Source organism: Euprymna scolopes, chromosome 4 (genome assembly GCF_053919585.1).
Source record: "Euprymna scolopes isolate OS-2025 chromosome 4, ASM5391958v1, whole genome shotgun sequence".
Lineage (NCBI taxonomy): Eukaryota > Metazoa > Mollusca > Cephalopoda > Sepiida > Sepiolidae > Euprymna > Euprymna scolopes.
Genome location: NC_136485.1, coordinates 166,530,329 through 166,556,296, shown reverse-complemented (window position 1 = coordinate 166,556,296; position 25,968 = coordinate 166,530,329). Strand labels below are relative to the sequence as shown.

The following is a 25,968-nucleotide window of genomic DNA, read 5'->3' as shown; positions in this document are numbered from 1 at the left end:
AAAAAAAAACATTAAACAAATAAAAATATTTTTTTTAAATATTATGGGGGGGGGGCTATAGTCTATTTTTAAAAGCAATATCTCCTTCAAGAACGATCATAAAATGTGTTTTCAATCGATATTTATTCAATAAGGGACCAGTTTTCCTACCTAGCGAAAAGGGACGAGTTTTCTAGGGTCGAGTTTTCCGGAGACGAGTTTTCCGAAGACGAATTTTCCCGAGACGAGTTTTCCGGGCACCATAATATATATATGTCATTATAAAAGTTCTATTTTTGTTTGATAAAAAGAATAAAACAGTTATTTAAAAGTTCTGTAAATATATTAAAAACGCACCCAGAAAGACACTGATCTATTTAAATATCTTTTTTTTTTTTTTTTAAATCTTGCTAGCGAATATTCGTCAAAATTTAATATTTAAAAATATTATTTTAAAAATATATTAATTGCCGCTGAAGGTAATATTTTAAAGAATAATTAAACTCTGGAATGCCATCCCAGGCCACTGCTTAGTGCTTCCCCAACTGTACTGACATGCAGAAGTTCAAGTGTAACGTGAACCGACATCTTGCTGCCCAAATCCCAACATAGTACCCCAGTAGTTGTTGCCCTTGATAGTATCCCCCTACACCAAAGTGGTTGCGCCTTGTTTGGAGTGAAAATGTAATTAAAAAAATAATAAATTATCTTAAAAACGCACATAGAACCCCCCCCCCAAAAAAAAACCCAAAAAACATGGTACATAAATATTAATCTGGGTCGAAAAAATCCGAAACAGAAAGACACCCATTTATTTAAATATCTTTTATTTAAATACGTTCGTTTTGTTACTTACTTAAAAAAAATGTTTTGTAAATATATTTTTTTCTTTTAAATCTTCAAAAGTTTTGTAAATATATTAAAAAAAAATTTGTTGGCGAATATTCGAGCATGTTTGCTATTTGACGTGTTTACAAACACCCGACGCCATGTGCTTGTGCCAATGTCAAGGTCGAATCACCGATGTTAGTTGAATTGTGCGCTTGTCACCGCCAGGCGGCGTCGTCTGCTACAGGGTATCTATTCTTTACTTGATCCGATATATTTTTCGTGTTTTTATTCAATGTAACATATTTATTCAGCTCGAAAAACGTACAGTGTTTACCGATGTATTGGAAAATTCAAGATGGCGTCTCACACCCTCTTTAACACCGTAAGTTTGGGAAATGTGTTATAAATAAAAAAACTATACAAAATACTATTAAAAACCCGCCGAATATATGTCAGCTTATGTCACGGTAACATATATTGGGCGAGTTTTTAACAGTATTTTAACCGGTTTTTTAGTTATAACACCTTTTCCCAAACTTACCGTGTTAAAGAGAGAATCAGACGCCATCTTAAATTTTCCAATACATCGGTAAACACTGTATGGGTTTCGAGCTGAATAAATATGTTACATTGAATAAAAACACAAAAAATATATCCAGTTTGGTAGAAAAGTAACTTATCTTCCCTTTGATAACATTTATTTGTTATATATTTGTTTTTTGACAACTTTTTTGAATCTATGTGTACAGTAATACAAACCCGAAAATACATTTGTATATTTTCAGGTAATAATACACATCCCATAATATTTTTAAAAATATGTTTACATGCTTATTGTTTTAAAAAAATTGAATTGATTTTTCTAAGTTTTTGTTTTCTACCTAGCTTTGTAAGTTTTGAGTGTTAAAACTTATTTTAATGTGAGAAATTATAGCAGTAGCAGCGGAGTTATCATTGGTTAATAATTTGTCACGCCACTCGGAAGAGATTGGGCGAAATTTGTGTCTGTTTGTTTTTCAGGAGACAGTTTTTCGACAAGACAGTGAACGGAGGAGACGTCACCCTTCCCGCCGCACCATATGGCAGCCTTTGCCTCAAGATATTCCCCACGAGGGGATTTTAAAAACCTTAAAAAATGGGTTTAATTAATTTTCGGACTTGTTTGTCCAACAAGGCATGAGTGAACCGTTATGATGAAAAATCTAAGTTAAACGTGTTTCAGCGTGCCGATGTTAACGAATCATTTTTAGACGAAAAGTCTAAGTTAAACATTTCTCAACTTGTCGACAGTGACGACTTACGTTGAAACGAGAAGGAGATGGACTTTAACTCTGGATAAACTGTTAACTCTGTAAATCGAACTCTGATACTCCCAAGGGAACTTTTGGATCATAAGATCCTATTATACCCGAGCCAGTTATGTGCAGCTGAAAAAAGTGTAGCATTTTTTTTTGCAACCTCGAGGATTACATTAATAAAGACGTCTGTTCAATTTTAAGGTAATTTTGTTGTTTGCTTATATTTTTTCATGCACTGCTAGGCGCCCCCAAAAAAGGGCTACATGGAGGGAATGGAAATATTTCTCACATTAAAGAGTTTATTTAGTTAAAAAGAAATAAAAGTAATGTCGCACTCGACATTACTTAGTAAATAATTTTTAACAAAAAAATGTCCGAAAATTAAAGAAAATAATTAGGTAGATTGTGAGAAATATTTCCATTCTCTCTATGTAGCCCACAATTTCAAGCTCCGCGTCATCGGAAAAAGTCAGTTGACAGTTTAAAGGCTTTGAAATCACTTTCGAGCGAAGAAAACAAACATGGAACCTTCCTGTGTTGAAAAACCTCTGGCAACGTTAACGGTAAATATACCAGCATTTAATCCTACCAACATAAAGACCTGGTTTATCCAAATCCAGGCCCTTTTTGACGCAAAGCGGATAACGTCTCAACGAACCAAATACTGTTACTTGGTGGAAAAACTCCCGGCAGACGTCGTCGAAGAGGTGGCGGATTTATTGGAGAATGTGCCTGAAGACAACCCATATGACGAACTTAAGAAGGCCATCTTACGACTGATGGGCTTTTCAAACGAAACAAGGTTACGCAATCTTTTCACTCAAGTAGAATTTGGAGATCGCACTCCGTCACAACTTTTGCGATACATGCGTACATTGCTAGGGGACAACAAAATGTCCGAAAATATAATGAGAAGTCTGTGGCTGGATAAACTTCCAGACACAACAGTACAAATCCTAGCACCCACAACGGAAGAGACAAATATTAAAAAACTCGCCGATATGGCAGATCGAATCCATGAAAATCTGAGGCACCGCAAAGTAAACTCAGCACAAGCACAGCAGAAACAGACGTGCGACGACGATATATCGGGACTAAAAATGACGGTCGAAAATCTCACTCGACAAGTGCAGGAATTAATACAAATAAACCATCGTTACTAATTTAATAAATGATCGGACTACCGAAAACGAAGTCTTAGTAGAGGTCGAAGCAACACACGGGAACGAGCGAACGAAATCTGTTTTTACCACAAAAAATTCGGCACACAAGCTCGGCGTTGCACTTACCCTTGTTCTTTTAAAAACAAGAACCAGGGAAACGAATATTCCGGCCAGTAGAGACGACGACTGTCGCTGGATTTTCCACTAAAGGTCGTCTATTTTTTATTCGTGATAATAATCATGGATATAATTTCTTAATAGACACTGGAGCTGAAATCAGCGTGATACCACCTCTACATAAACAAAAAGCTATTCCACAGCCTTACCATCTCCAAGCAGCTAATAGCACACAAATACCGACATACGGTGAAAAATATTTAGACGTCAATCTCGGCCTGCGCCGCACATTTCCATGGATTTTTACCATAGCCAACGTGACGACACCAATATTAGGAGCAGATTTCCTAGCATGGTTTAATCTATCGGTAGACATGACTAGTCGCACACTGACTGATAACCAAACAAAAATCGTAATTAAAGGTATCACCACAAGATACCAGTCTACTGGGATTAGTTCTGCCTTACCTGAAGAGACGTACATTCGTCGGCTGTTTCAAAAATACCCACAACTTACTCAGCCATTCAAAGTCACGGATAATATTAAACATAATGCAAAGCATTATATTAAAACGAATAGACAACCAGTCTACACCACCCCCAGACGTCTGAAGCCGGATAAGTACAAGATCGCAAAAGACGAATTTCAACGCATGTTGCAACAAGGAATTATCCGACCTTCCAAAAGTGCGTGGTCATCTCCTCTACACATGGTACAGAAAGCAGACGCGACAACATGGCGTCCATGCGGCGATTTCAGGAGATTAAATGCACAAACTGTACCGGATAGATATCCTATCCCACACATTCACGATTTTGCAATCGGACTGCAAAATGCCACGGTATTTTCCAAAGTGGATTTAGTAAAAGCGTATTACCAAATACCGGTGGCGGATGAAGATATCCACAAAACAGCACTGACCACACCATTTGGACTTTACGAATTCGTCAGAATGCCATTCGGACTTAGGAACGCTTGTCAAACCTTCCAAAGGTTAATAGACGAGGTTTTTAGGGACCTTCCATTCGTATTCGCTTATGTGGACGATGTCCTAATTTCTAGTAGAAACCTCGACGAACATAAACAACACTTGGAACAAATTTTTCAAAAACTGTCCCATTACGGTTTAAAAATAAACTTGGACAAATGTATTTTCAGTCAGCAAGAAGTAAACTTCCTTGGACATTCAATTGATAAGGATGGTATATCACCATTACCCGAAAAAGTAAGCGCCATTATGGATTTTCCACAACCTACGTCTGTTAGACAAGTTCGTCGCTTCATAGGTATAATTAATTATTACAGACGATTTTTACCCAACTGTTCCACAATCCTTGCACCGTTAACGTCATTATTGAAGAACAAAACGAAAAACCAACAATTAAAACTGGACGGATCAGCTTTAAAAGCTTTCCATCAAGCTAAAACTGCCTTAGTCAATTTCACAAAATTGAATTATATTAAGGACAGCGAAGAATCGAAGCTTACACTTACAACAGACGCGTCAGACATAGCTGTAGGAGCAGTTATACATCAACTGACAGGGGATACAATGACCCCTATATCGTTTTTCTCAGCCAAACTGAGCAAGACACAGACAAAGTACAGTACCTTTTCAAGGGAGCTATTAGCAATTTATTTGTCAATTAAACATTTTAGACATCTGTTAGAAGGAAGAAACTTCTGTATTTACACTGACCATAAGCCGTTAACATATGCACTGCATACGCATGTAGATAAATATGGTCCAAGAGAAATCAGACACCTTGATTATATTGCCCAATATTCCACAGACATCAGATACGTCAAGGGGCAAGAAAACATCGTGGCGGACGCATTATCACGAGCTGCAATAACTTCACTAAATTCCAGTTCGTTAACTATGGAATTAATTGCACAAGAACAAAAGACGGACAAGACACTCACTGACGTACAACAGAAAACGTCTTTGCAACTGAAGGAAATGGCCGTACCTTTTAGTGTAACAACACTTTATTGTGATACAGCAAAAGAACAACCGCGTCCATACATACCGCCAAGCATCAGACGACATGTTTTTCTACATTTTCACAATATGTCGCATCCAGGCAAACGAGCCACCGTAAAAATAATAACAGACCGCCTTGTTTGGCCGAATATGAATGCAGATATTCGAAATTGGACCAAGACGTGTGTATCCTGTCAGAAAAATAAAATACACAGGCACACGAAGTCACCGCTGGGCACTTTCAGTGCGCCTGATGCCAGATTCACCAATATCCATGTTGACTTGGTGGGGCCATTACCGCCCTCAAAAGGACACACCCACATTCTCACCATAGTTGACAGGTTCAGCAGATGGCCAACAGCCATACCCATGAAAGACACATCGGCAGCGACAGTAGCTGGAACAATACTAAAAGACTGGATAGCAATTTTTGGAGTACCATCAATACTCACAACGGACAGAGGTTCGCAATTTCAATCGAAACTCTTCGCAGAGTTCAACCAATTGTTGGGAACAACCCACATAAAGACTACTGCTTATCACCCTTGCTCAAACGGCCTCGTCGAACGCTTTCACAGACAGCTAAAAACTTCTTTGGCCACGAGTCTTAACAACGCGGACTGGTCAGATAATTTACCATTAATCCTATTAATGATCCGAAACACAATAAAAGAAGACTTACAAAGCACACCAGCAGAGCTAGTTTTTGGATCCGTAGTCACACTACCTGGACAGTATTTTAATGCATACACAGATATTTCACCCACAGCTACATTTGTGACGGAATTAAAGAACAAAATGTCTTCTCTCAAATTTACCCCCACCAGGAGGGTGGACAAACAAACATATATACCGAACGACCTTCACACATGCAAATTTGTGTTTATCAGGAATGATACGGTCAAAAAGCCATTTTTGTCCAAATTACACTGGACCATACCAAGTTTTGGACAGAAGTGAAAAATATTTTACTGTCCAACGGAAAGACAGGAAAGACAACATCGCGATCGACCGAATTAAACCAGCATAGATTGAGGAATACCCTCAGACAATTTCCCCACCAGAACAAATTCCCTTAGAACATGGGAGACCAGCAGAAAATGACGAGGACACCAAACCCACGACAAAAACGAGTAGGAAAGTCCACTGGCCGAAACATTTCAAGGAATACATTACATATTAAAAAAAAAAAATTTTTTTTCCAATCTGGGGGGAGTATTTGTGCCAGTTGGCACAGTTTAATATTCAAATTTAAAATCGTTAAATACAATTTAGGCGCGCAGTGCAATTGATTGTTTCGGCGCGTTAAAAAAATGAAAAATGACACCCACGCAAATTCCGGCGTGACCTTTATATACCAAAGGTGCGTACGTAGTTGAAAGCACCCCATGTGATGTCTTCCGTCCAATGGAATTCCTCCTAGGACACATTTTAAAACTGATTTTCTAGAGCTCGTTTGGAGCCGATCAAATCGAATATAAACATGCACAAACACAAAATCTATTTCTTTAGTCTCTTAGCCTTTCGAGCATTCTTTCGTCTCTTTAAACTCTTCCGACTCATTCAACGCTTTCTCATATGGACTTACCACGCGTACAAACATCAATTAATTCATTTCCACTGCTCCGCGCATTAATACTCTCTTTTAACAGACGAACATTAATATTGTCAATGTTACATATTTGAACATTCAAAGAACACAAAAAAGAGACTCTCCATCTTTCATATGAACTCAAAAAAAAAGAACTCTGAAATATTGAGAACTATGTTTTAACTTGTTATTGTTTGTTATTTCTATTCCAGAAATAAACCTCCATTTGTGTTGCACATAAGATTTCTTATTTTTATTTTTATTATTTGTGGAGGAAGTCAGTTCCCAAAAAAAGGCCAGGCGACCCCCACAATAATCATTGAAAAAAATTACACACTGAAAAAACACAGACTTACGTTAAAATTTATCAGAATGTTTACCTGAAATGTAAAGTTGATAAACACAAACAGGCGGGTCGTTGAAAAGAGAAGGAGAGTGTGCAAAACAGACTGGTTTTCTTTTCAACTGTACATCCGTATTTACCGACATGGAACGTTCGTATAATTTTTGCCATTTTTTAATTAAATTATTTTTCTATGTTCCTGTTTTTCAATTCAATTTTTTTTTACTTTATTTTCCAATATTATATGAACATTATTTTACGTTGATAATTATACGTTCTTGCGTGCAATGAAAATATTAGAATCTTACATGCAAAGATTACGTTGAAAATGTAAGTGTAAAAAAAAGTAGAAATAATTTTTGCAATTATATTTTTTTGTGAAAATGTTAAATAAACAATGCTTAATTCAATGATAATATTGGTAGTTCGAGAAATAAATTTTTCTTCGATTCTGATTTGGTGCCCAAACCGAATATTTAGTAAGACTGAAAGATAAGATATGCTCAGTATAGATACAAGAGAACATTTGATATGGAGTACAGTTATACCTGATAGATATAGGTTATTGCATATGTTGTAGTTATATCGAATTTATTAATACAGACTTTTTTTGTAATGTTCCTGCAAAAATTATTTTATTTTTATTTTATTGTTACAAATTACGATGCTTTATTTATATGTATATATATAAAAAAAAAAGTGTTTACCGATGTATTGGAAAATTAAAAATGTCGCCGGACTCTCTGTTGAACACGGTAAGTTTGGGAAAATGAGTTAAAAATTTAAAAAAAAATGTAAAACATACTGTTAGAAACTCGCTCAATATATGTTACCGTGACATAGGCTGACATATATTCGGCAGGTTTTTAACAGTAATTTGTATAGTTTTCTTATTTTTAACAAATTTTCTCCAACTTTCCGTGTTCAACAGAGTGTTCGGCGCCATTTTTAATTTTCCAATACATCGGTAAACACTAAGTTTTTCAAGCTGAATAAACAAGTTACATTAAATAAAAACACTAAAAAATATCCAGTTAGGTAGAAAAGTAACTTATCTTGCCTTTGATAACATTTATTTGTTATATATTTGTTTTTGCTGGACAACTTTTTCGAATCTATGTGTATGATGATACAAACCCTTAAAAACTAAAGTATTTTTTTTTAAATAAATATATGGTTTCGTTTTTCGTGTCTTCCGTTCGGTTTCGTTACATAATCAACGTATACCCTGTATTTAAGAATTCAGGTGATCGCTCATCCCCCTCTCAGTACAGGCCAATAAGTCTCCTGTGCGTCATGAGTAAGTTGCTAGAATCTGTGTTAAATACAGAAGTAATCAAACATCTCAACAAAAATAACCTTCTTAGTGACACTCAATATGGTTTCCGTTCTGCTAGATCTACAGCAGATGTCCTTACAGTTATATCGCATAGAATTAGCAAATCTCTCGACGGTGGCAATCTTTCTAGGGCAATTGCTCTTGACATATCTAAAGCCTTTGATAGGGTATGGCATAAAGGTTTACTTCATAAGATCGCTAGCTATGGTATAGCTGGAAAAGTCTTCTCAATTATTAAATCATTTCTTTCTGATAGGTTCATAAGAGTAGTAGTTGAGGGGCAAAAATCAGAAGCTCACAGTATTAATGCCGGTGTCCCTCAGGGATCCATCCTGGGCCCAACTCTTTTCCTGATCTACATTAATGATCTTCCAAATCATATCCTTACATCATTTGTAGACATTTATGCTGACGACACTACCATTTATGGTAGCACATCTAAGACAGTAAACGACCAAGTTCTCTCCAATTCTCTCTCCTCTGATCTTGAGCACGTAGTACAATGGGGAAAGGAGTGGCTGGTTACTTTTAATGCATCTAAAACCAAGCTTCTCTCTTTACATCATCAACATTCTAATCCACATTTGTCATCAATTGAAATGAATGGCTCTCGTCTTCAGGAGGCCTCAAGTTTTGACAAGCTTCTGGGCTTGACCATTACTCCTGATCTTAAATGGAACACGCATATCAAATCTGTTGCCAAGGCCGCTGGAAAAATGGTGGGATCTTTCTATCGATCCAGTAGATCGATCACTGCTGATGCTATTCTCTATCTATATAAGAGCCAGGTACGTCCAAGGATGGAATACTGTTGCCACATCTGGGCAGGAGCTGCTAGAAAGGACTTGTCCTGCCTTGATAGAGTTCAAAATAGACTTCGTAGCCTCGTAGGAGATGTCCTTTTCTCCTCCTTGCAACCTCTATCTCACAGAAGAGATGTTGCGAGTTTGTCTCTGATGTATCGTTATTTTCATGGAAAGTGTTCAACTGAGCTTCAATCTCTGGTCCCCCCTCGCCAAACTTTCACAAGAAACACTCGTCTAGCTGTAAACACTATCAATAATTTCCCCCACTCTTTATCTGTGCCTAAACCTAAACGTAGATTCCATAAACAAAGCTTCTTTCTTAGAACTGCACGCCTGTGGAATTGTCTTCCGTTTTCCTGCTTTCCGGCTGACTACAATATGGTTGTGTTCAAGTCTAAAGTAAATAAGTTCTTGATGAGCCGTTCCATATAAGTTATTAAATTTACCAAATTTTCATTACTAATGATTACTATATGGACCAATTTCTACTGTACACTCTTTAACCCTTATCTTTGAGTGGCCTCTGGGCCTTGATAATGTGGTGATACCTTTGTAAAAAAAAAAAAAAAAAATCCACTTTTGGTAGCTTGATTTTTTCCGAGCAGTGATCTTGGACATTACCAAATAAAAATTTATTTTCTTTTGGAGGTGGGGGGGGAGGCTTGTTTTAAAACTATCTACCTCAGTATTTTTTTTTTTTAATTTTCTATTTTTGAGCGATTATCGATACTCCTAAGACATGATCCTCTCAGGTCGGACATTTTTTGTTCAAAAGTAACACTTGACATTTGTTTTTCTTTTTTTTTAACTAAATAAACTCCTTAAAATAAGTTGAACCACTTAAAAACTTACAAAGCTAGTTAGAAAACAGACACTTAGAAAAATCAATTTTATTTTTTAAAACAACAGTAAACAAGTAAATATATATATATATATATATATTTTTTTTTTTTTTAAATATTATGAGATGTGCATTCTCTTTTAAAAACAATAACAGTCATAAAATGTTTTCACCCAATATGTATTTAATAATGGACCAGTTTTCCTACCTAGCAAAAATGAACTAGTTTTCCGGGTACAAGTTTTTCTAAATTCATGTCATGTTTACCGGTGGTGCTACTTTTACTGTGCACTGTGCCAGGTCCTGAGTAGTATCCCGATACAATTTCTAAATTGGCAAAAGTCAAAAGGGAATAAGCCTGGCTTGAAACACAACATCCTCTCCCCCCACTCACTTGTATTTATTGGCAAGTCTTTAGTCTTCTTAGCACTCAGTCTCCACATAAAACCTTCTCCATTTTTCACGTCACCCTTTATGTATGAAGTCTGGGAGGTGGCGTCGCAGAGTCTGAACTTGAAAGGAGAAGCTGCTTGTTGGTAAAATCAACACTCTTTATATTCACATTTAAAATGCCTCACCCCATCCACACCTATATTTCCCAGTCAACTCAAAAGAAAGGAGGGATAAATCAATAAAACTAAAAGAAAAAAATAATAATAGAATGGTGGTCATATCTGTTGATAACAGATTAATCATGGGAGTCATTTCCCATAAATAAGATTCTAGCCAAACGAAAATCAGTTTGCCACAAAGAGTTAAACTGCATGCTCCTCTTCCAGGGTTAGGAAAACTCAACCATGAAAAACTCTTCGATTTTGGGTAGGTAGGAAAATAGGGCCATTATTAAATAAATATGAATTGAAAACATATTTTGTGACATTTTCTTTTCTTGAAGGAGATATTGTTTTTAAAAGAGACTACCCCTCCCCCCTCCGTAATATTTTTTACAAACAATTTTACTTGTTTACTGTTGTTTTAAAAAAGATAATATCGATTTTTCTAAGTGTCGTTTTCTACCTAGCTGGCTAAGGTTTTTGTGGTTTAACTTATTTAAAAGCGTTTATGCAGTTCAAAAAAGACTAAACACCCATAATATTTTTTTAAAAATATTTATACTTATTTACTGTTATTTATTCATTTATTTATTGCGGGTTTATTCATTTATTTAGTCCGCAATGAATAAATAATACAAATTACTCACCTCAATAAGAATTCCAATTACTTAATAATTATTTACTGTTATTTTAAATTTTTAAATATAATTAAGGGATGGGGGGGAGCTTTTTAAAGACTATATCTCCCTCAAAAACAAAACAATAAACAACAGGTCCTGGATATGACCTTAAACTATATCCGATGGTGATTAGCGAGGCCCCAGCTTGTGGGCTTTGGCGAGTGTGGAGACACCCTTTAATTGCCATTGCTCCCAGGTCCACTCTGACCCGGAGTGGTAGTACCTGTTAGGGTCCCAATTATGGGTTAAATAGAAACCGACTTGAAAAAATATATATATTCTGTTAAAAAAATGTTCTTCAAAATAATTTGATTCGGCATTAAATAACCTGAAAAGCGTTGATATGCCATAAAACAAAAACAAACAACCAACAATAAACAACAATAATTGAAATTAAAAAGATTCTTGAATAACGGAAGTAGAGTTTTTTTTGTTATTTTTTTTTACATTAGATCCGCCTCCACAATTCTTTTTAAAATGACGACTTTTTTAGGCTTTCGACTATTCTGAATAAGGAAATCTCATTTAAATTTTGCAGACAAGTAGTTTTCGAGATATAAAGAACCGTATTATGCACCGTAATTCACTGGCGGTCAGGTTTATATGCACGCATGAGAAACAAATAGATCCAGCTCCACAATTTTCTTTAAAAATGTTAAGAACGGCTTTTGAAATAAACACGCCCACCTCCCTATATAAAGAACAGCTTTCTGAATAAACACTTCCAACCTCCTCATGATAAGAACAGCTTTCGGAATAGACACCCCCAACCTCCCCATTTTAAGAACGGCTTTCAGAATAGGTACTCCTAACCTCCTCATGTTAAGAACGGCTTTGGGAATAGACACCCCCAATCTCCCCATGTTAAGAACGGCTTTTGGAATAAACACCCCATTGGGGGGGGGGGTAAAAAATATTTGTGCCACATTTGTTGTTTATTGTTTTGTTTTTAAGGGAGATAGAGTTTTTAAAAAAGCCCCCACCCCCCATCCCTTAATTATTATCTAGAAAAATTTTAAATAACAGATTTAACTGTGAAGTTCGTTGTCAGCATACCTACCCGCAAATACTATTAAAAAAAATTGGGGTGGGGGAGCAGTGTCAGTCGCAGAAAAGGATTAGTTTTCTGCTAAGTGGCAGTGTCTTTCACAGAGAAGTAGATTTGTTTATCGCAAGCACATAAAAACATGGCGGTCAGTGAATTACAGTGCATAATACAGGTCTTTATATCTTGAAAACTACTTGTTTCTTTTTTTAGCAGTTAGGCTTTTTTTTTTAATTTCGTTTCATGTTGGTTTGAAAATATAGTTTTTTTTTACTAATGGTCATAAAATTTTAAACATAGAATAGTATTATAATCTTCAAAAAGCCTGCAAATTTTCATATAATTTATATATATATATATATATATATATATATATATATATATATATATATATATATATATATATATATGTACGTATTGTTTTTAAAATATAATTATCCACTGATACATGTTTCATCATCTACAACTCATCAGAGTGTCTGAATCTAGCGAGATTCGAAATCGGGACCCAATGGTAGGAAGCCTTAACTCCGACCACTGGACCATCTCGCACGACTGTTTGGATATCGTGATTTACGTATATGTTATATATTTGTTTCTCTTTTTGCAAAACGTTTTGAATGAATTCAATTATTTATAAAAAAGTGCATTTTTACCTAAATGCGAGTTGGGAATAATTTTCACCTTTTACCAATTTGGTACCCCCAAATGGGGAGTAGCATATGTATCGTTTTTAAAATATAATTATCAACTGACACTAACTATATATATATTATATATATATATATATATATATAGAGAGAGAGAGAGAGAGAGAGAGAGAAATGTGAAAGTGCCCCAGGGGTCTATCCTTGGACCTCTGTTGTTCCTAATATTCATAAATGACCTCCCTGACAAAATTGCCTCTGAGATGGGTATATATGCTGATGACACCACACTATAACAGGCACGACAGGAAAACAAATGACCACATATCTAAAGAAATGGCAGCAACACTAGAGGATGACCTCTAATCTGTAGTGGAATGGGGACAAAAATGGATGGTCACATTCAATGCTGCCAAGACTAAACTAGTTTCATTCAATAATTACAAGAAACCCTCTCTACCACCTATAGCAATGGCCAACGACTCTTTATCTGAGAGTATATCTTTCAAACTCCTTGGCCTAACGTTCACAGGAAACATGAGTTGGAACAATTACATTGAAGGCATTGCCAGGGCCTCTGCAAGAAAGGTGGGCTCTCTATACCATGCTAGAAAACTACTAACACTTGAAAGTATCCTATACCTCTATAAGGCCACCATTCGCCCATGTATGGAGTATTGCCGTCATATTTGGGCTGGTGCATCTGCTACTAGTCTCTCGCTCCTTGACAAGGTTCAAAAGAGAGTCGCAAATCTGATAGGCCCTGAACTGGCATCTAAGCTTTAGCCTCTGTTCCATCGACGAAACGTTGCATCCCTCTGTCTGTTCTACAAGTATTTTAATGGTGAACGCTCTGACGAACTGCAAGCACTTGTGCCCCCACGACGTGAACACCCTCGACAAACCTGACAGGCTGCTAAATCCCACCCCCACACTGTAGAGATTCCTAGATGTAAAAGATCTTTCTACTCCAGTAGTTTCTTCCCTAGAACCGCTAGACTTTGGAATTCCATTCCAGGTCCCTGCTTCCCCAACTGTACTGACGTGCAGAAGTTCAAGTTTGTGAGCAAATATATTCACCCATTGTTATTTGTGTGAGCTTCATTAGTACAGGGATTGAGTAATTAGTCCCTTTACAGTTTGAACTAGTGCAGATTTTTAATGGCGTGTGACAGAGTCCCATATGTGTGATAATTTCAAACAACAGTGATTTAACCTCCTGTGCGTCATGAGTAAGTTGCTGGAATCTGTGTTAAATAGAGAAGTAATCAACCATCTTAGCAAAAATAACCTTCTTAGTGACACGCAATATAGTTTCCGTTGTGCTAGATCTACAGCAGATGTGCTTACAGTTATATCTCATAGGATTAGCGAATCTCTCGACAGAGGCTACCTTTCTAGGGCAATTGCTCTTGACATATCAAAGGCCTCTGATAGAGTATGGCATAATGGTTTACTTCACAAGATCTCCAGCTATGGTATAGCTGGAAATGTCTTCTCAATTATTAAATCATTTCTCTCTGATAGATTCATAAGAGTTCATAATTAACGGATACTCTAACTTAACAGCTAAATCTGACCCCCAAGATCGCCATAGGCATGGAATATGTGCCTACATTAAAGATGGCTTCCCGTGTGGCAGGGATATCTCTAGAGAAGATCCTAATTTACCCTATATGTGCCTCAGGGTTGCACTTGCTAACACCACTGCATTTATATTTGCCCTCTATCGGCCCCACAACAGCGGAGTTACTATCTTTAAGAGCATATCTGAGAAAATAGGCCATATACTGTCTGCACATCCCTCGGCTAACATCCATATCTGTGGTGACTTCAACATCCATAATGTGGAATGGCTGACCCATTCAAATAAGACAGACGATGAGGGGAGGTTTTGTCATGATTTTGCCATTGCTTATGACCTCACTCAAATTGTTCGCGAACCCACCCATGGGCCCGATACACCCGGTCAATATGCAAGCCTCCTAGACCTTTTTCTCTCAACTTCCTCTGAGCTATGTTCATGTTCCATTCATTCTCCTCTAGGATCCTCCGACCACTCCGTCGTATCAGTTAAGATAAAAACGAAATGTAATAAGTCCCCAGACGTACCCCTCCACTGTACTGTATACCGATACTCTATGGCTGACTGGGATAGCTTCCGTACATTCATATCTGATTTACCTCTGCACTCCATGTTTAAAAAGGAAGTGTCCTCTATAGTATCAGATCTGACCGAATGGTTAATTGTAGGCATAGACCAATTCATACCATCTAAAAAATTCCAACAAAAACCTAACAGCCAGCCATGGTTCTCCTCAGAATGTGCTGCTGCTATCGTGCACAGAAATCACTTTTTCCATAGCTACCAACGTAATAGATGCACTGAGACTAAAGTTGCTTTCAGGACTGCCAGCAACCACTGTAAAAGAGTAATAAAAAATGCAAGAGAGCTATATGCCCACTCTGTTAAATCCAAGGTAGCTGATCAGCGGCTTGGTTCCCACCAGTTTTGGCAAATAACAAATAGGATCCTGAACAGAAGTGTGCGTTCTATCCCAACCATTATCAATGGACCAGAGGTCATCTCGTCAGCGTCAGACAAGGCCAAACTATTTACAAAGAACTTTGCAGCTAATTCTACCCTATGCGACGAAGGCTATCAACTCCCCATATTTCCTCCTATAACACAGAACAAGCTAGGTAACATACAAATATCCATGCATGAGGTCGCCAAGCTAATCAAGAACCTTGATTCCAGTAAAGTAACTGGCCCTGACGGCATCCCAATTATAGTGTTAAAAAAGCTTCAACCAGAACTTGCTCCCATACTTACGAAACTGTTTAAGCGCTGCCTTAAGGAAAAGTGCTTTCCGACTCCCTGGAAGACCTCATCAGTTTGCCCTGTATTTAAGAATTCAGGTGATAAGTCATCTCCCTCTACGTACAGACCAATAAGTCTCCGGTGTGTTATGAGTAAGTTGCTGGAATCCATATTAAATAGAGAAATAGTCAACCACCTCAGCAGAAACAACCTTCTTAGTGACACACAATATGGTTTCCGCTCTGCAAGATCTACCGCAGATGTGCTGACGGTTATATCTCACAGGATTAGTGAATCTCTTGACAAAGGCTTCCTTTCTAGGGCAATTGCTCTTGACATATCAAAGGCCTTCAACATGGTATGGCATAAGGGTCTACTTCACAAGATTTCCAGCTACGGTATAACTGGAAATGTTTTCTCAATCATTAAATCATTTCTCTCCGATAGGCTCATAAGTGTAGTGGTCGATGGACAAAAATCGGAGGCCTGCAATATAAATGCTGGAGTCCCTCAGGGGTCAATCCTGGGCCCAACTCTTTTCCTGATCTACATCAATGACCTCCCTAAACACATACTTAAATCATTCGTTGAAATCTATGCTGATGACACGACCATCTACGGCAACACATCAAAGGCTGTAAATGACAAAGTTCTCTCTGATTCTCTCTCCTCAGATCTCGAGCGCGTGGTACAGTGGGGGAAGATGTAGCTGGATACCTTTAATGCATCCAAAACCAAACTTCTATCCTTACATCATCAATGCTCTGATCCCCATCTGGCATCAATTGGGATGGATGGCTCTCGTCTGGGAGAGGCCCCGTGTTTTGACAAGCTTCTGGGTTTGACCTTTACTCCTGATCTGAAATGGAACACGTACATCAAGTCTGTTGCCAAGGTCGCTGGAAAGATGGTGGGATCCTTCTACCGCTCCAGAAGATATCTCACTACTGATGCAATTCTCTATCTATATAAAAGCCAAGTACGTCCAAGGATGGAATACTGCTGCCATATCTGGGTAGGAGCTGCTAAAAACAGCCTATCCTGCCTTGACAGAGTACAAAATAGACTTTGTGGCTTAGTGGGGGATGCCTTTTTCTCTACCCTGCAACCTTTCTCCCACAGAAGAGACGTTGCAAGCCTATCCTTGTTTTATCGTTATTTCCATGGCAGGTGCTCGTCTGAACTCCAATCTCTGGTCCCCCCTCACCAATCTTTCACGAAAAACACCCGTCTAGCTGAATCCACTGTGAAAAATTTCCCCCACTCTTTATCTGTGCCTAAATAAAAACATGGATTCCATGAACAAAGCTTCTTTCTTAGAACTGCACACCTGTGGAACTCTGTTCTGTCTGCCTGCTTCCCACCGGACTACAACTTGGGTGTCTTCAAGTCCAACGTTAACAAATTCCTAATGAACCGCCCCCTTAAGTAAACACTTCATCAAATCTCCACACTAACGTAATGTACTTGCAATAACCCTTATCCCTGAGTGGCTTCCGGGCCTTGATAAGTGGTGATCACTGTGTAAAAAAAAAAAAAAAAAAAAAACTACTTTCTCTAACATATTTAACGAAACCTAATTTTATTATGTAAGTTTATTTAATAATGAATAAATATCGGAAATTCTATGAAAATATGAATATTTTTATTTTATTTTTGCTAGATTTTTAAAACATGGGTGTGTCAACGGCTTAAAAAATATCACTACATAGGAGCATTGTTTTTAAGCGTCCATAATGTAAACAATTTTTGTCTCACATTTTCATTATTTTTGTATGCTGTAAAAAATTAAAAAATTTAGCAATTTATTTAAAGCTGTTTCTTTTAAATGGTAAAAAAAAGTTAGGATGATAATATTAAATTAAATTACAGTTACATACAGGGGGTAGGGAATAAAACTGAGGCGCGCCTTCTAGACAGTGTTGCCAACTGAGATTTTCAAAACCCGCTAGATTGGGGACATAAAATCTCCAGAATATCGATAGGTTTTTTACTTTTCGTACCAGAGATTTTGAAAACCCGCTAGATTAACAAAAAAAATCTCCAAAAAACAAAACAAAAAAAAGAAACACTAGATTTTAACTTTGTACCATATATATAAATTTAGTCGTTATGCAGAGTATTGAGTGTGCATATTTAAACATGAATTTAAAGGTAAATTCAATTTTTACGGTATCTTTTGTTTATTAAATTGTTAGAGAAAATTGATTGAGATTGTCGGACTGACTTCCTCATCTTGTTATAGTCACAACGTTTCGGCCGTTTTGCCCTCCGGCCTTCATCAGGTGTTTTGTATCAAACTGGGGAACCGTTTGTTAGGAGTCTCGAACCCAACCCTTTATTATTATTACGGAGGTACCATGTTCGGACTCCAGCTAGGCTCTGGGACATAGTTGTTGATTCTCTGTTTTGAATGTTACTTTTCACTGTCTTCGTTCAGGATTGAACTCAGCACCTTTGGGTAACTGTAAACTTTGATACAACGTCTAGGACCACTCGACCATATGTCACTAGATTGGGTTCGAGACTCCTAACAAACGGTTCCCCAGTTCGATACAAAACACCTGATGAAGGCCGAAACGTTGTGATTATAACAACCAAGATGAGGAAGTCAGTCCGATAATCTCAATCAATGAAAACACCTCATCTCAAAAATACAGACAATTACTGTTAGAGAAAAGTTCAGAATAGTTAACAAAAAAGCCCATCCTCCCACATTAAGAATAGGTTTCTAAATAATAAATAATAACGTTATTATTTCAGTGCAGTATTCTGCATAAGTACCATACATTTACAAATTAAAAAAAAAATTTTTTTTTATTACATTTTCACCCCAAACAAGGCAAATTGCCACTTTGGTGTAGGGGGCTACTATCAAGGGCAACAACTACTGGGGTACTATGTAAGGATTTGGGCAGCAAGATGTCGGTTCACACTACACTTGAACTTCTGCACGTCAGTACTGTTGGGGAAGCAGGGACCTGGAATGGAATCCAAAGTCTAGCGGTTTTGGGGAAGAAACTATTGGAGTAGAAAGATCTTTAACATCTAGGAATCTCTACAGTGTGGGGGTGGGATTTAGCAGCCTGTCGGGTTTGTCGAGGGTGTTCACGTCGTGGGGGCACAAGTGCTTGCAGTTCGTCAGAGGATTCACAACTAAAATATTTTGTAGAACAGGCAAAGGGATAGAACATTTCGTCGATGGGACAGAGGCTGAAGCTTAGATGCCAGTTCAGGGCCTATCAGATTTGCGACTCTCTTTTGAACCTTGTCAAGGAGCGAGAGACTAGTAGCAGATGCACCAGCCCAAATGTGACAGCAATAATCCATACATGGGCGAATGGTGGCCTTATAGAGGTACAGGATACTTTCGGGTGTTAGTAGTTGTCTAGCACGGTAGAGAGAGCCCACCTTTCTTGCAGAGGCCCTGGCAATGCCTTCAATGTAATTGTTCCAACTCATGTTTCCTGTGAGCGTTAGGCCAAGGAGTTTGAAAGATGTACTCTCAGATAAAGAGTCGTTGGCCATTGCTATAGGTGGTAGAGAGGGTTTCTTGTAATTATTGAATGAAACTAGTTTAGTCTTGGCGGCATTGAACGTGACCAACCATTTTTGTCCCCATTCCACTACAGATTGGAGGTCTTCCTCTAGTGTTGCTGCCATTTCTTTAGAAATGTGTTCATTCGTCTTCCTGTCGTGCCTGTTATAGAGTGTGGTGTCATCAACATATATACCCATCTCAGAGGCAATGTTGTCGGGGAGGTCATTTATGAATATCAGGAACAATAGAGGTCCAAGGATAGACCCCTGGGGCACTCCCGCATTTATATCATATTGTTTAGATGTACGACCGTCGAGGACAACCTGGATTTTTCTCTTATCTAAGAAGGATTTAATTATGTTAAGTATTCTACCAGTGATACCGTATGATCTAATTTTCCTGAGGAGACCCTCATGCCATACCTTGTCAAAAGCCTTAGATATATCTAGAGCTACCGCTCTGCCCTCCCCCATTTTGTCCAGTGAATGGTATACATGTTCAGAGATTACAGTTAAGATGTCTGCTGTGGAACGAGCTTGTCTAAATCCATATTGTTGGTCAGTCAGAAGTTTAGCATCTGTAAGGTGATGGACTAGAGCATGGTTAATTAAGGTCTCAAATATTTTGGCAAAAAGTGGGAGGAGGCTAATGGGGCGATAATTTAATGGGTCAGTCCTTTCGCCAGAATTCTTGAATACTGGTACAACAGAAGGAATTTTCCAACAGCCCGGAAAGCAAGCTTCATTAAGGCATTTGTTGTAGAGTTTGGAGAGAACTGGAGCTACTTCGGCTGAGCATTTTTTTAATAGCACAGCTGGGATGAGATTGGGTTCACATGCTTTTGAAGTGTCAAGGTTTTTATGATAGCATGCACCTGAGCAGGGGTGATTTTCAGATCATCTAGCGTGACGTCTGTCCGCATAGGAAAGTCAAGTAGGGGGTGGTTGGAAGGGTCCAATGTGGAGTTTGAGGCAAACCGACTGGCAAGCATGTTAGCCTTCTCGGTTGCTGAAGAGACAACCTCGTGTTTGTTGGTTAGTGGGGGAATTGTTGATTGCCCATTATTTACTACACTGTTGTAGATTTTCCAGAAGTCTCGAGTTCCTAGTTTTTGTGCTTCGATGCGTTTTTTAGTGGTTTCGTAAATTCTCTCTTAGCTGTCGCTATTTCTTTCTTAACATTATTTCTAGCTTCTATATACTTCAGTCTGTTGGGACTGGGCTTATGTCGGTTAAATCTGCGGTATGCATGCTGCTTTTGAGCAATGGCAATTGCGCAAGTCGAAGTAAACTATTGGGGAGAGTGGGACTTACTATAAAATTTCCGCATGGGAACATGCACTTCGATTGCAGTTTTGAACCAGTTAGTGGTCTCATTTGCACACTGTTCAGCAAGGAGAGAAAAAATATTTCCCCATGGGGCATCTCTGATTAGTTCCCTGATGGCTTCCCAGTCAGCCTTTTTATAATATCTCGTTGTTTTGAGCACTGGCTCTTCAGTTTTGGCTCTAGAGTTTAGGGCGATTTCAACCATTATCACTGCATGATCAGCATTCCCGAGTGAGCTGTCGGCCTTCGTTATGCAATCATCGGGAACTGTGGTCAAAAACAGATCTAGAAGTGATGCGTGTTGTTCTTCCTGGTCAGGGAAACGGGTTGGAAACGTAATAATTTGTGATAGGGAGTGAGATATAGTGAAGCTATGAGTTGTGCTGCCCGCTGCGGCGCTGCATCTGTGTAAGTAGATAATCCAAGCCAGTTTTTGTGGTGGACATTAAAGTCACCAAATACATGTACTACAAATATAATAATATTACGGCTCTCCCTCTCCCTCTCACACACACAGTAAGAAACAAATTATGAAATCACAATTTTTATAAAAAATTAAATTGCAAATTTAAGATCACAATATCGCCGAAGAAATTGTCGGCAAAATACAATTCACATAAATATTTACATAATACAAATAACAACAAAAATATCAACTGTGCGTGCGTGTGCATTATACTTGAATATCTAAAACTAAAAATACATTTTAAGTAAAAACATTATTACCTAATTATACGTCATGTCGAAATTAGTAAAAATTCCAAAAATAACAAAATATGCTCTAATAGATATAAAAATTATAGATCTTCTATTTGAGCATTTTTTAGACTACCCCCCCCCTAAAAAAATCATTATTATCCATGCATAATTTTGTACTTTGAAATTGCGAAAGTTAAGGGAAAACAAGGGAAATAAATCAGTCGATATTGACTGCAATAAAAGAAACATAAAACTGCATTTTTTTTTCTTTAATTGTAATGTTCTACTCGATTATTTTTCAGAATTGTTGAATTTTTATTAAGTTCGACAGGCAATTAGCAAGTGTGCTTCTTTTTTTTTTTTTTTTTTTTTTTTTTTTACTTAAAATGCATTTTTGTATCAAATTATAATGCCACGGATCAAATCCACAAACCACAGAAAACAAATTAACATTTGAAAAATAAACATTTTTAAGAAATTGCAAAAAATCAGACAACAAAATAACAAGTCGATTAATTTGTTGTATCATGAGAAAAAAAGAGACAAAATTAGTAGATAATATTGGGGAGTAAACCGCTTCAATATACCTCCCCTTAATTAATGTTATTTAAATTATTTGTCACATATTTAATAATTTAAATGTTAAAAAACAAGCAATGTAATTCGTGAACGATTTATTTTAATCATTTGTTTTCTTTTTTTTTTTTTAAATGATTATCACAAGTTAGTTACAGTATTAATAAATTACTTTTTACCATTAAAATTTAAGATAATCTGATAAGTCGTCAGAATTATTTTCAGTTTCAAAACAATCCTCAAGTGTTTGAAATGTGCTAGAGGTCAGTTTTCTAAAACAAACAAGGGATATAACCACGGCTACAACTCGCCCGAAAGAGCGTCAAGTAAGGGAGATAATTCAAGGGCACGTGCTTGTCCTCCAATCTTTGTCTGTTATAAACTTATTAGACCAAAATCAGCTATGATTCCTCTAAGACTACTGTTTACAAAAACTGGTAATCCATCCAGATTATGTTCTGCTTTAATCCAATCATGTTCAATATCAACATCAAGAATATTCCAGGGCGATTCTCATCCTGATGAAGGCGTTACCGATAGTATCCAACAACGACCACCTTTACCATTGGTCACCGGTAGACAGCTTGACTACCCAAATAAATATCGACCAGGTCAGCAAGTATGGCTAGAAACATTGAATACAACATCCGACCAAAAACTGGGAATAGTAGACCTTCATCCAGACATATTTGCAGCTTTCCCCCGCTTGGATTTGATACATGCTAATATTCGATGGCAGAACATGTACAAAAAGATCAAATATGATTTTGCGCCGAGCCGTGCTGAAATGAGAGGCGGTGGTAGAAAACCCTGGCCACAAAAAGGCACTGGTCGAGCCCGCCATGGTAGTATAAGGTCACCTATCTGGCTAAAAGGTGGCAGTGCTCACGGGCCGCGTGGACCGGAAAGTTTTTATTATATGTTAAATGATACCGATCGAGTTTGGGGACTCCGGAGCTGTCTTACTGTAAAGTTTGCGCAGAACGATTTACACATCGTGGACTCTTTGGATCTCCCCACGGACGATCCTGACTACATCGAAGGTTTGTTTGCAACGAGATTCTGGGGATTTTCAGCTTTATTTATTGATGATACTGACATTATGCCCAAAAATATATCCTTAGCTTTGAATAAGATCGACCATTTTAATTTAATGCCTGTTTACGGACTAAATGTGTACAGCATGCTAAAACATGAGACCCTCGTGCTCACCTTAGCGGCCGTTGAGAAGATCGAAAAGAAACTCCTTTATCAAATGCATAAAACAGAAAAACAAAGAAAAACAATTATGGGATATAGTTAGCGAAAAAAAAAAAAGGGAGGGTTGTATTACTGTACACATAGATTCGAAAAAGTTGTCAAAAAACAAATATATAACAAATAAATGTTATCAAAGGCAAGATAAGTTACTTTTCTACTAAACTGGATATATTTTTTGTGTTTTTATTCAATGTAACATGTTTATTCAGCTCGAAAACATTCAGTGTTTAGCGATGTATTGGAAAATTCAAAATAGCGCCCAACACTCTCTTTAACATGGTAAGTTTGGGAAAATGTGTTATAAATAATAAACTAGACAAAATACTATTAAAAAAACACCGAATATATGTCAAGTTATGTCACGGTAACATATAATGAGCGAATTTCTAACAGTATTTTGTCTAGTTTATTATTTATAACATCTTTTCCTGAACTTACCGTGTTTAAAGAGAGAGTCGGCCGCCATTTTGAATTTTCCAATACATCGGCAAACACTGTATGCTTTTCGAGCCGAATAAACATGTTACATTAAATAAAAACACGAAAAATATATCCAGTTTGGTAGAAAAGTAACTTATCTTGCCTTTGATAACATTTATTTGTTATATATTTGTTTTTTGACAACTTTTTCGAATCTGTGTACAGTAATACAGACCCTTTTAAAATCTGGTTCTTATCCCGAATTTCCTGATATAAAAAGAATAAATAAAAAAACAATCGCCACTTGTGAGTTGTGCATTTTGCAACTGTTATTTTGGAAATTTTTTTAAGTACTCTTTAGAGGATGAAAATACAAGGAGAGGAGGAAAATGCAAAGTTTCGCGTAACTTTTAGGCAAAAAAAAAAAAAAAAATCTGTAGCCTTTCGTGGTTTATTTTCTAAACAAAATGTACATGTTGCAGGGTCGGTCACTGAAGGAAGGAGCGATATCACAACATAAATATATTTGCGTTGAATGAATAATTTGAATAAAAAAGGTGTATGATAAATTCAGGATAATGTTATTTTCATCCCCCCCCCCCATTGATATAACATTGCATTGCTGGTATGAGAAAATAAGTTTATGATGTTTCTTATCTTAAACATTATTACATGAAGGGTACTTGTACAGTTTAATCAAGACATTAAAAGGCGAAAGTGCACTGGGGGGGGGGGCCACCCGAAGACGATCAATGCACGGTTGCCGCACTGGTTGTTCAATCTACAAAGGGTGTTTATTCCGAAAGCCGTTCTTACCATGGGGAGGTTGGGGGGTGTTTATTCCGAAAGGCATTTTCTCATTTTCAACCTCCTCGTAATCAACTTTTTAAAGGTAAATCTTCGGGTGGTCCCCTCAGTAGTGCACTTTCACCCATTAAAAAAATTAAATATAAAAAAAAGGGGGTAATATCCATTGAAAGCGTACGGTGGTTATAGGAGAAAATAAAGCTGTGTTACGCATTATAAATGTTTCTTTTCTGCGCCTTATGTTATACATTAGTACATTAGGGGTCATTTCGAGTTAAAACTTTAGGTGCTAGTGCAGAGAGTGATGATCCGCGCTATTTTTTTTTAAATCGTATTTCCAAGTTTAATTAAAGTTTTTTTTTTGTTTTTTTTATTCAATTGTAAGGCTGAAGTATAGAATAGGTACAAAACACCCCCTCCCCATGTTAAGAATGGCTTTTTAGATAATAACGTTATTATTTCAGCACGGATCGGATCACTCCCTCCTGCACTAGTACCAAAGTTTATTTACTGCACCCATCTGAACTAGAGAAAAAAATCATGATTTCTGTCTCGTCTAAATAACTAACGATAAATATCTAATATGGCCGACCAAACGGGTGATCAAAAAGTCAGATCGAGCGTACCGGAAAACGAAATGCGACCAAATTGACAACTGGCCCCTTTTTTTTTTTTTTTTTTTTTTTTTTTTTTTGCTTGAACTTTGCGCTTTTCGGATTATTTGGTTGTTTTATTTTCTTGGATTCTTTTTTTTTAGTGGGGGGGAGAGGAGTTTTTTTTTTGTCAGAGATTATAGTTATAGGTAAAAACATTAGAAACATTTCAAACATTGGGAAAGGCACTTAAACCATAAAAAATAACGGTATCATAAATGCATAAGCACCAATTTTGTTTTTGTTTGTTAGTTAAATTCGGATAAAAAACAATAAAAATAAAAAATAATCCGAAAACCGCAAAGTTCAAGCCAAATTGAAATTTTTATTTGTTACGTTTGAATAAAAAATAATGGGTTTGTATTACTGTACACATAGATTCGAAAAAGTTGTCAAAAAACAAATATAGAACAAATAAATGTTATCAAAGGCAAGATAAGTTACTTTTCTACCTAACTGGATATAATTCACGTGTTTTTATTCAGTGTAACATGTTTATTCAGCTCGAAAAACATGCAATGTTTACCGATGTATTGGAAAATTCAAAATGGCAGCCGACTGTCTCTCGGAGAGGGTACGTTTGGGAAAAGGTATTATAAATAATAAACTAGACAAAATACTGTTAGAAATTCGCTCAA

General features: G+C 37.0%; 1 protein-coding gene across 1 annotated transcript; it reads left to right on the top strand.

Annotated features, from left to right (window-relative positions):
* Window positions 1-22,485: 22,485 nt before the first annotated feature.
* Window positions 22,486-24,439, top strand: LOC145269879 (large ribosomal subunit protein uL4m-like). The gene has a single exon (XM_080125627.1). It carries the CDS (start codon window positions 22,594-22,596, stop codon window positions 23,491-23,493), a length of 900 nt encoding a protein of 299 aa, XP_079981753.1. The 5' UTR covers window positions 22,486-22,593; the 3' UTR covers window positions 23,494-24,439.
* The last annotated feature ends 1,529 nt before the right edge of the window (window positions 24,440-25,968 follow it).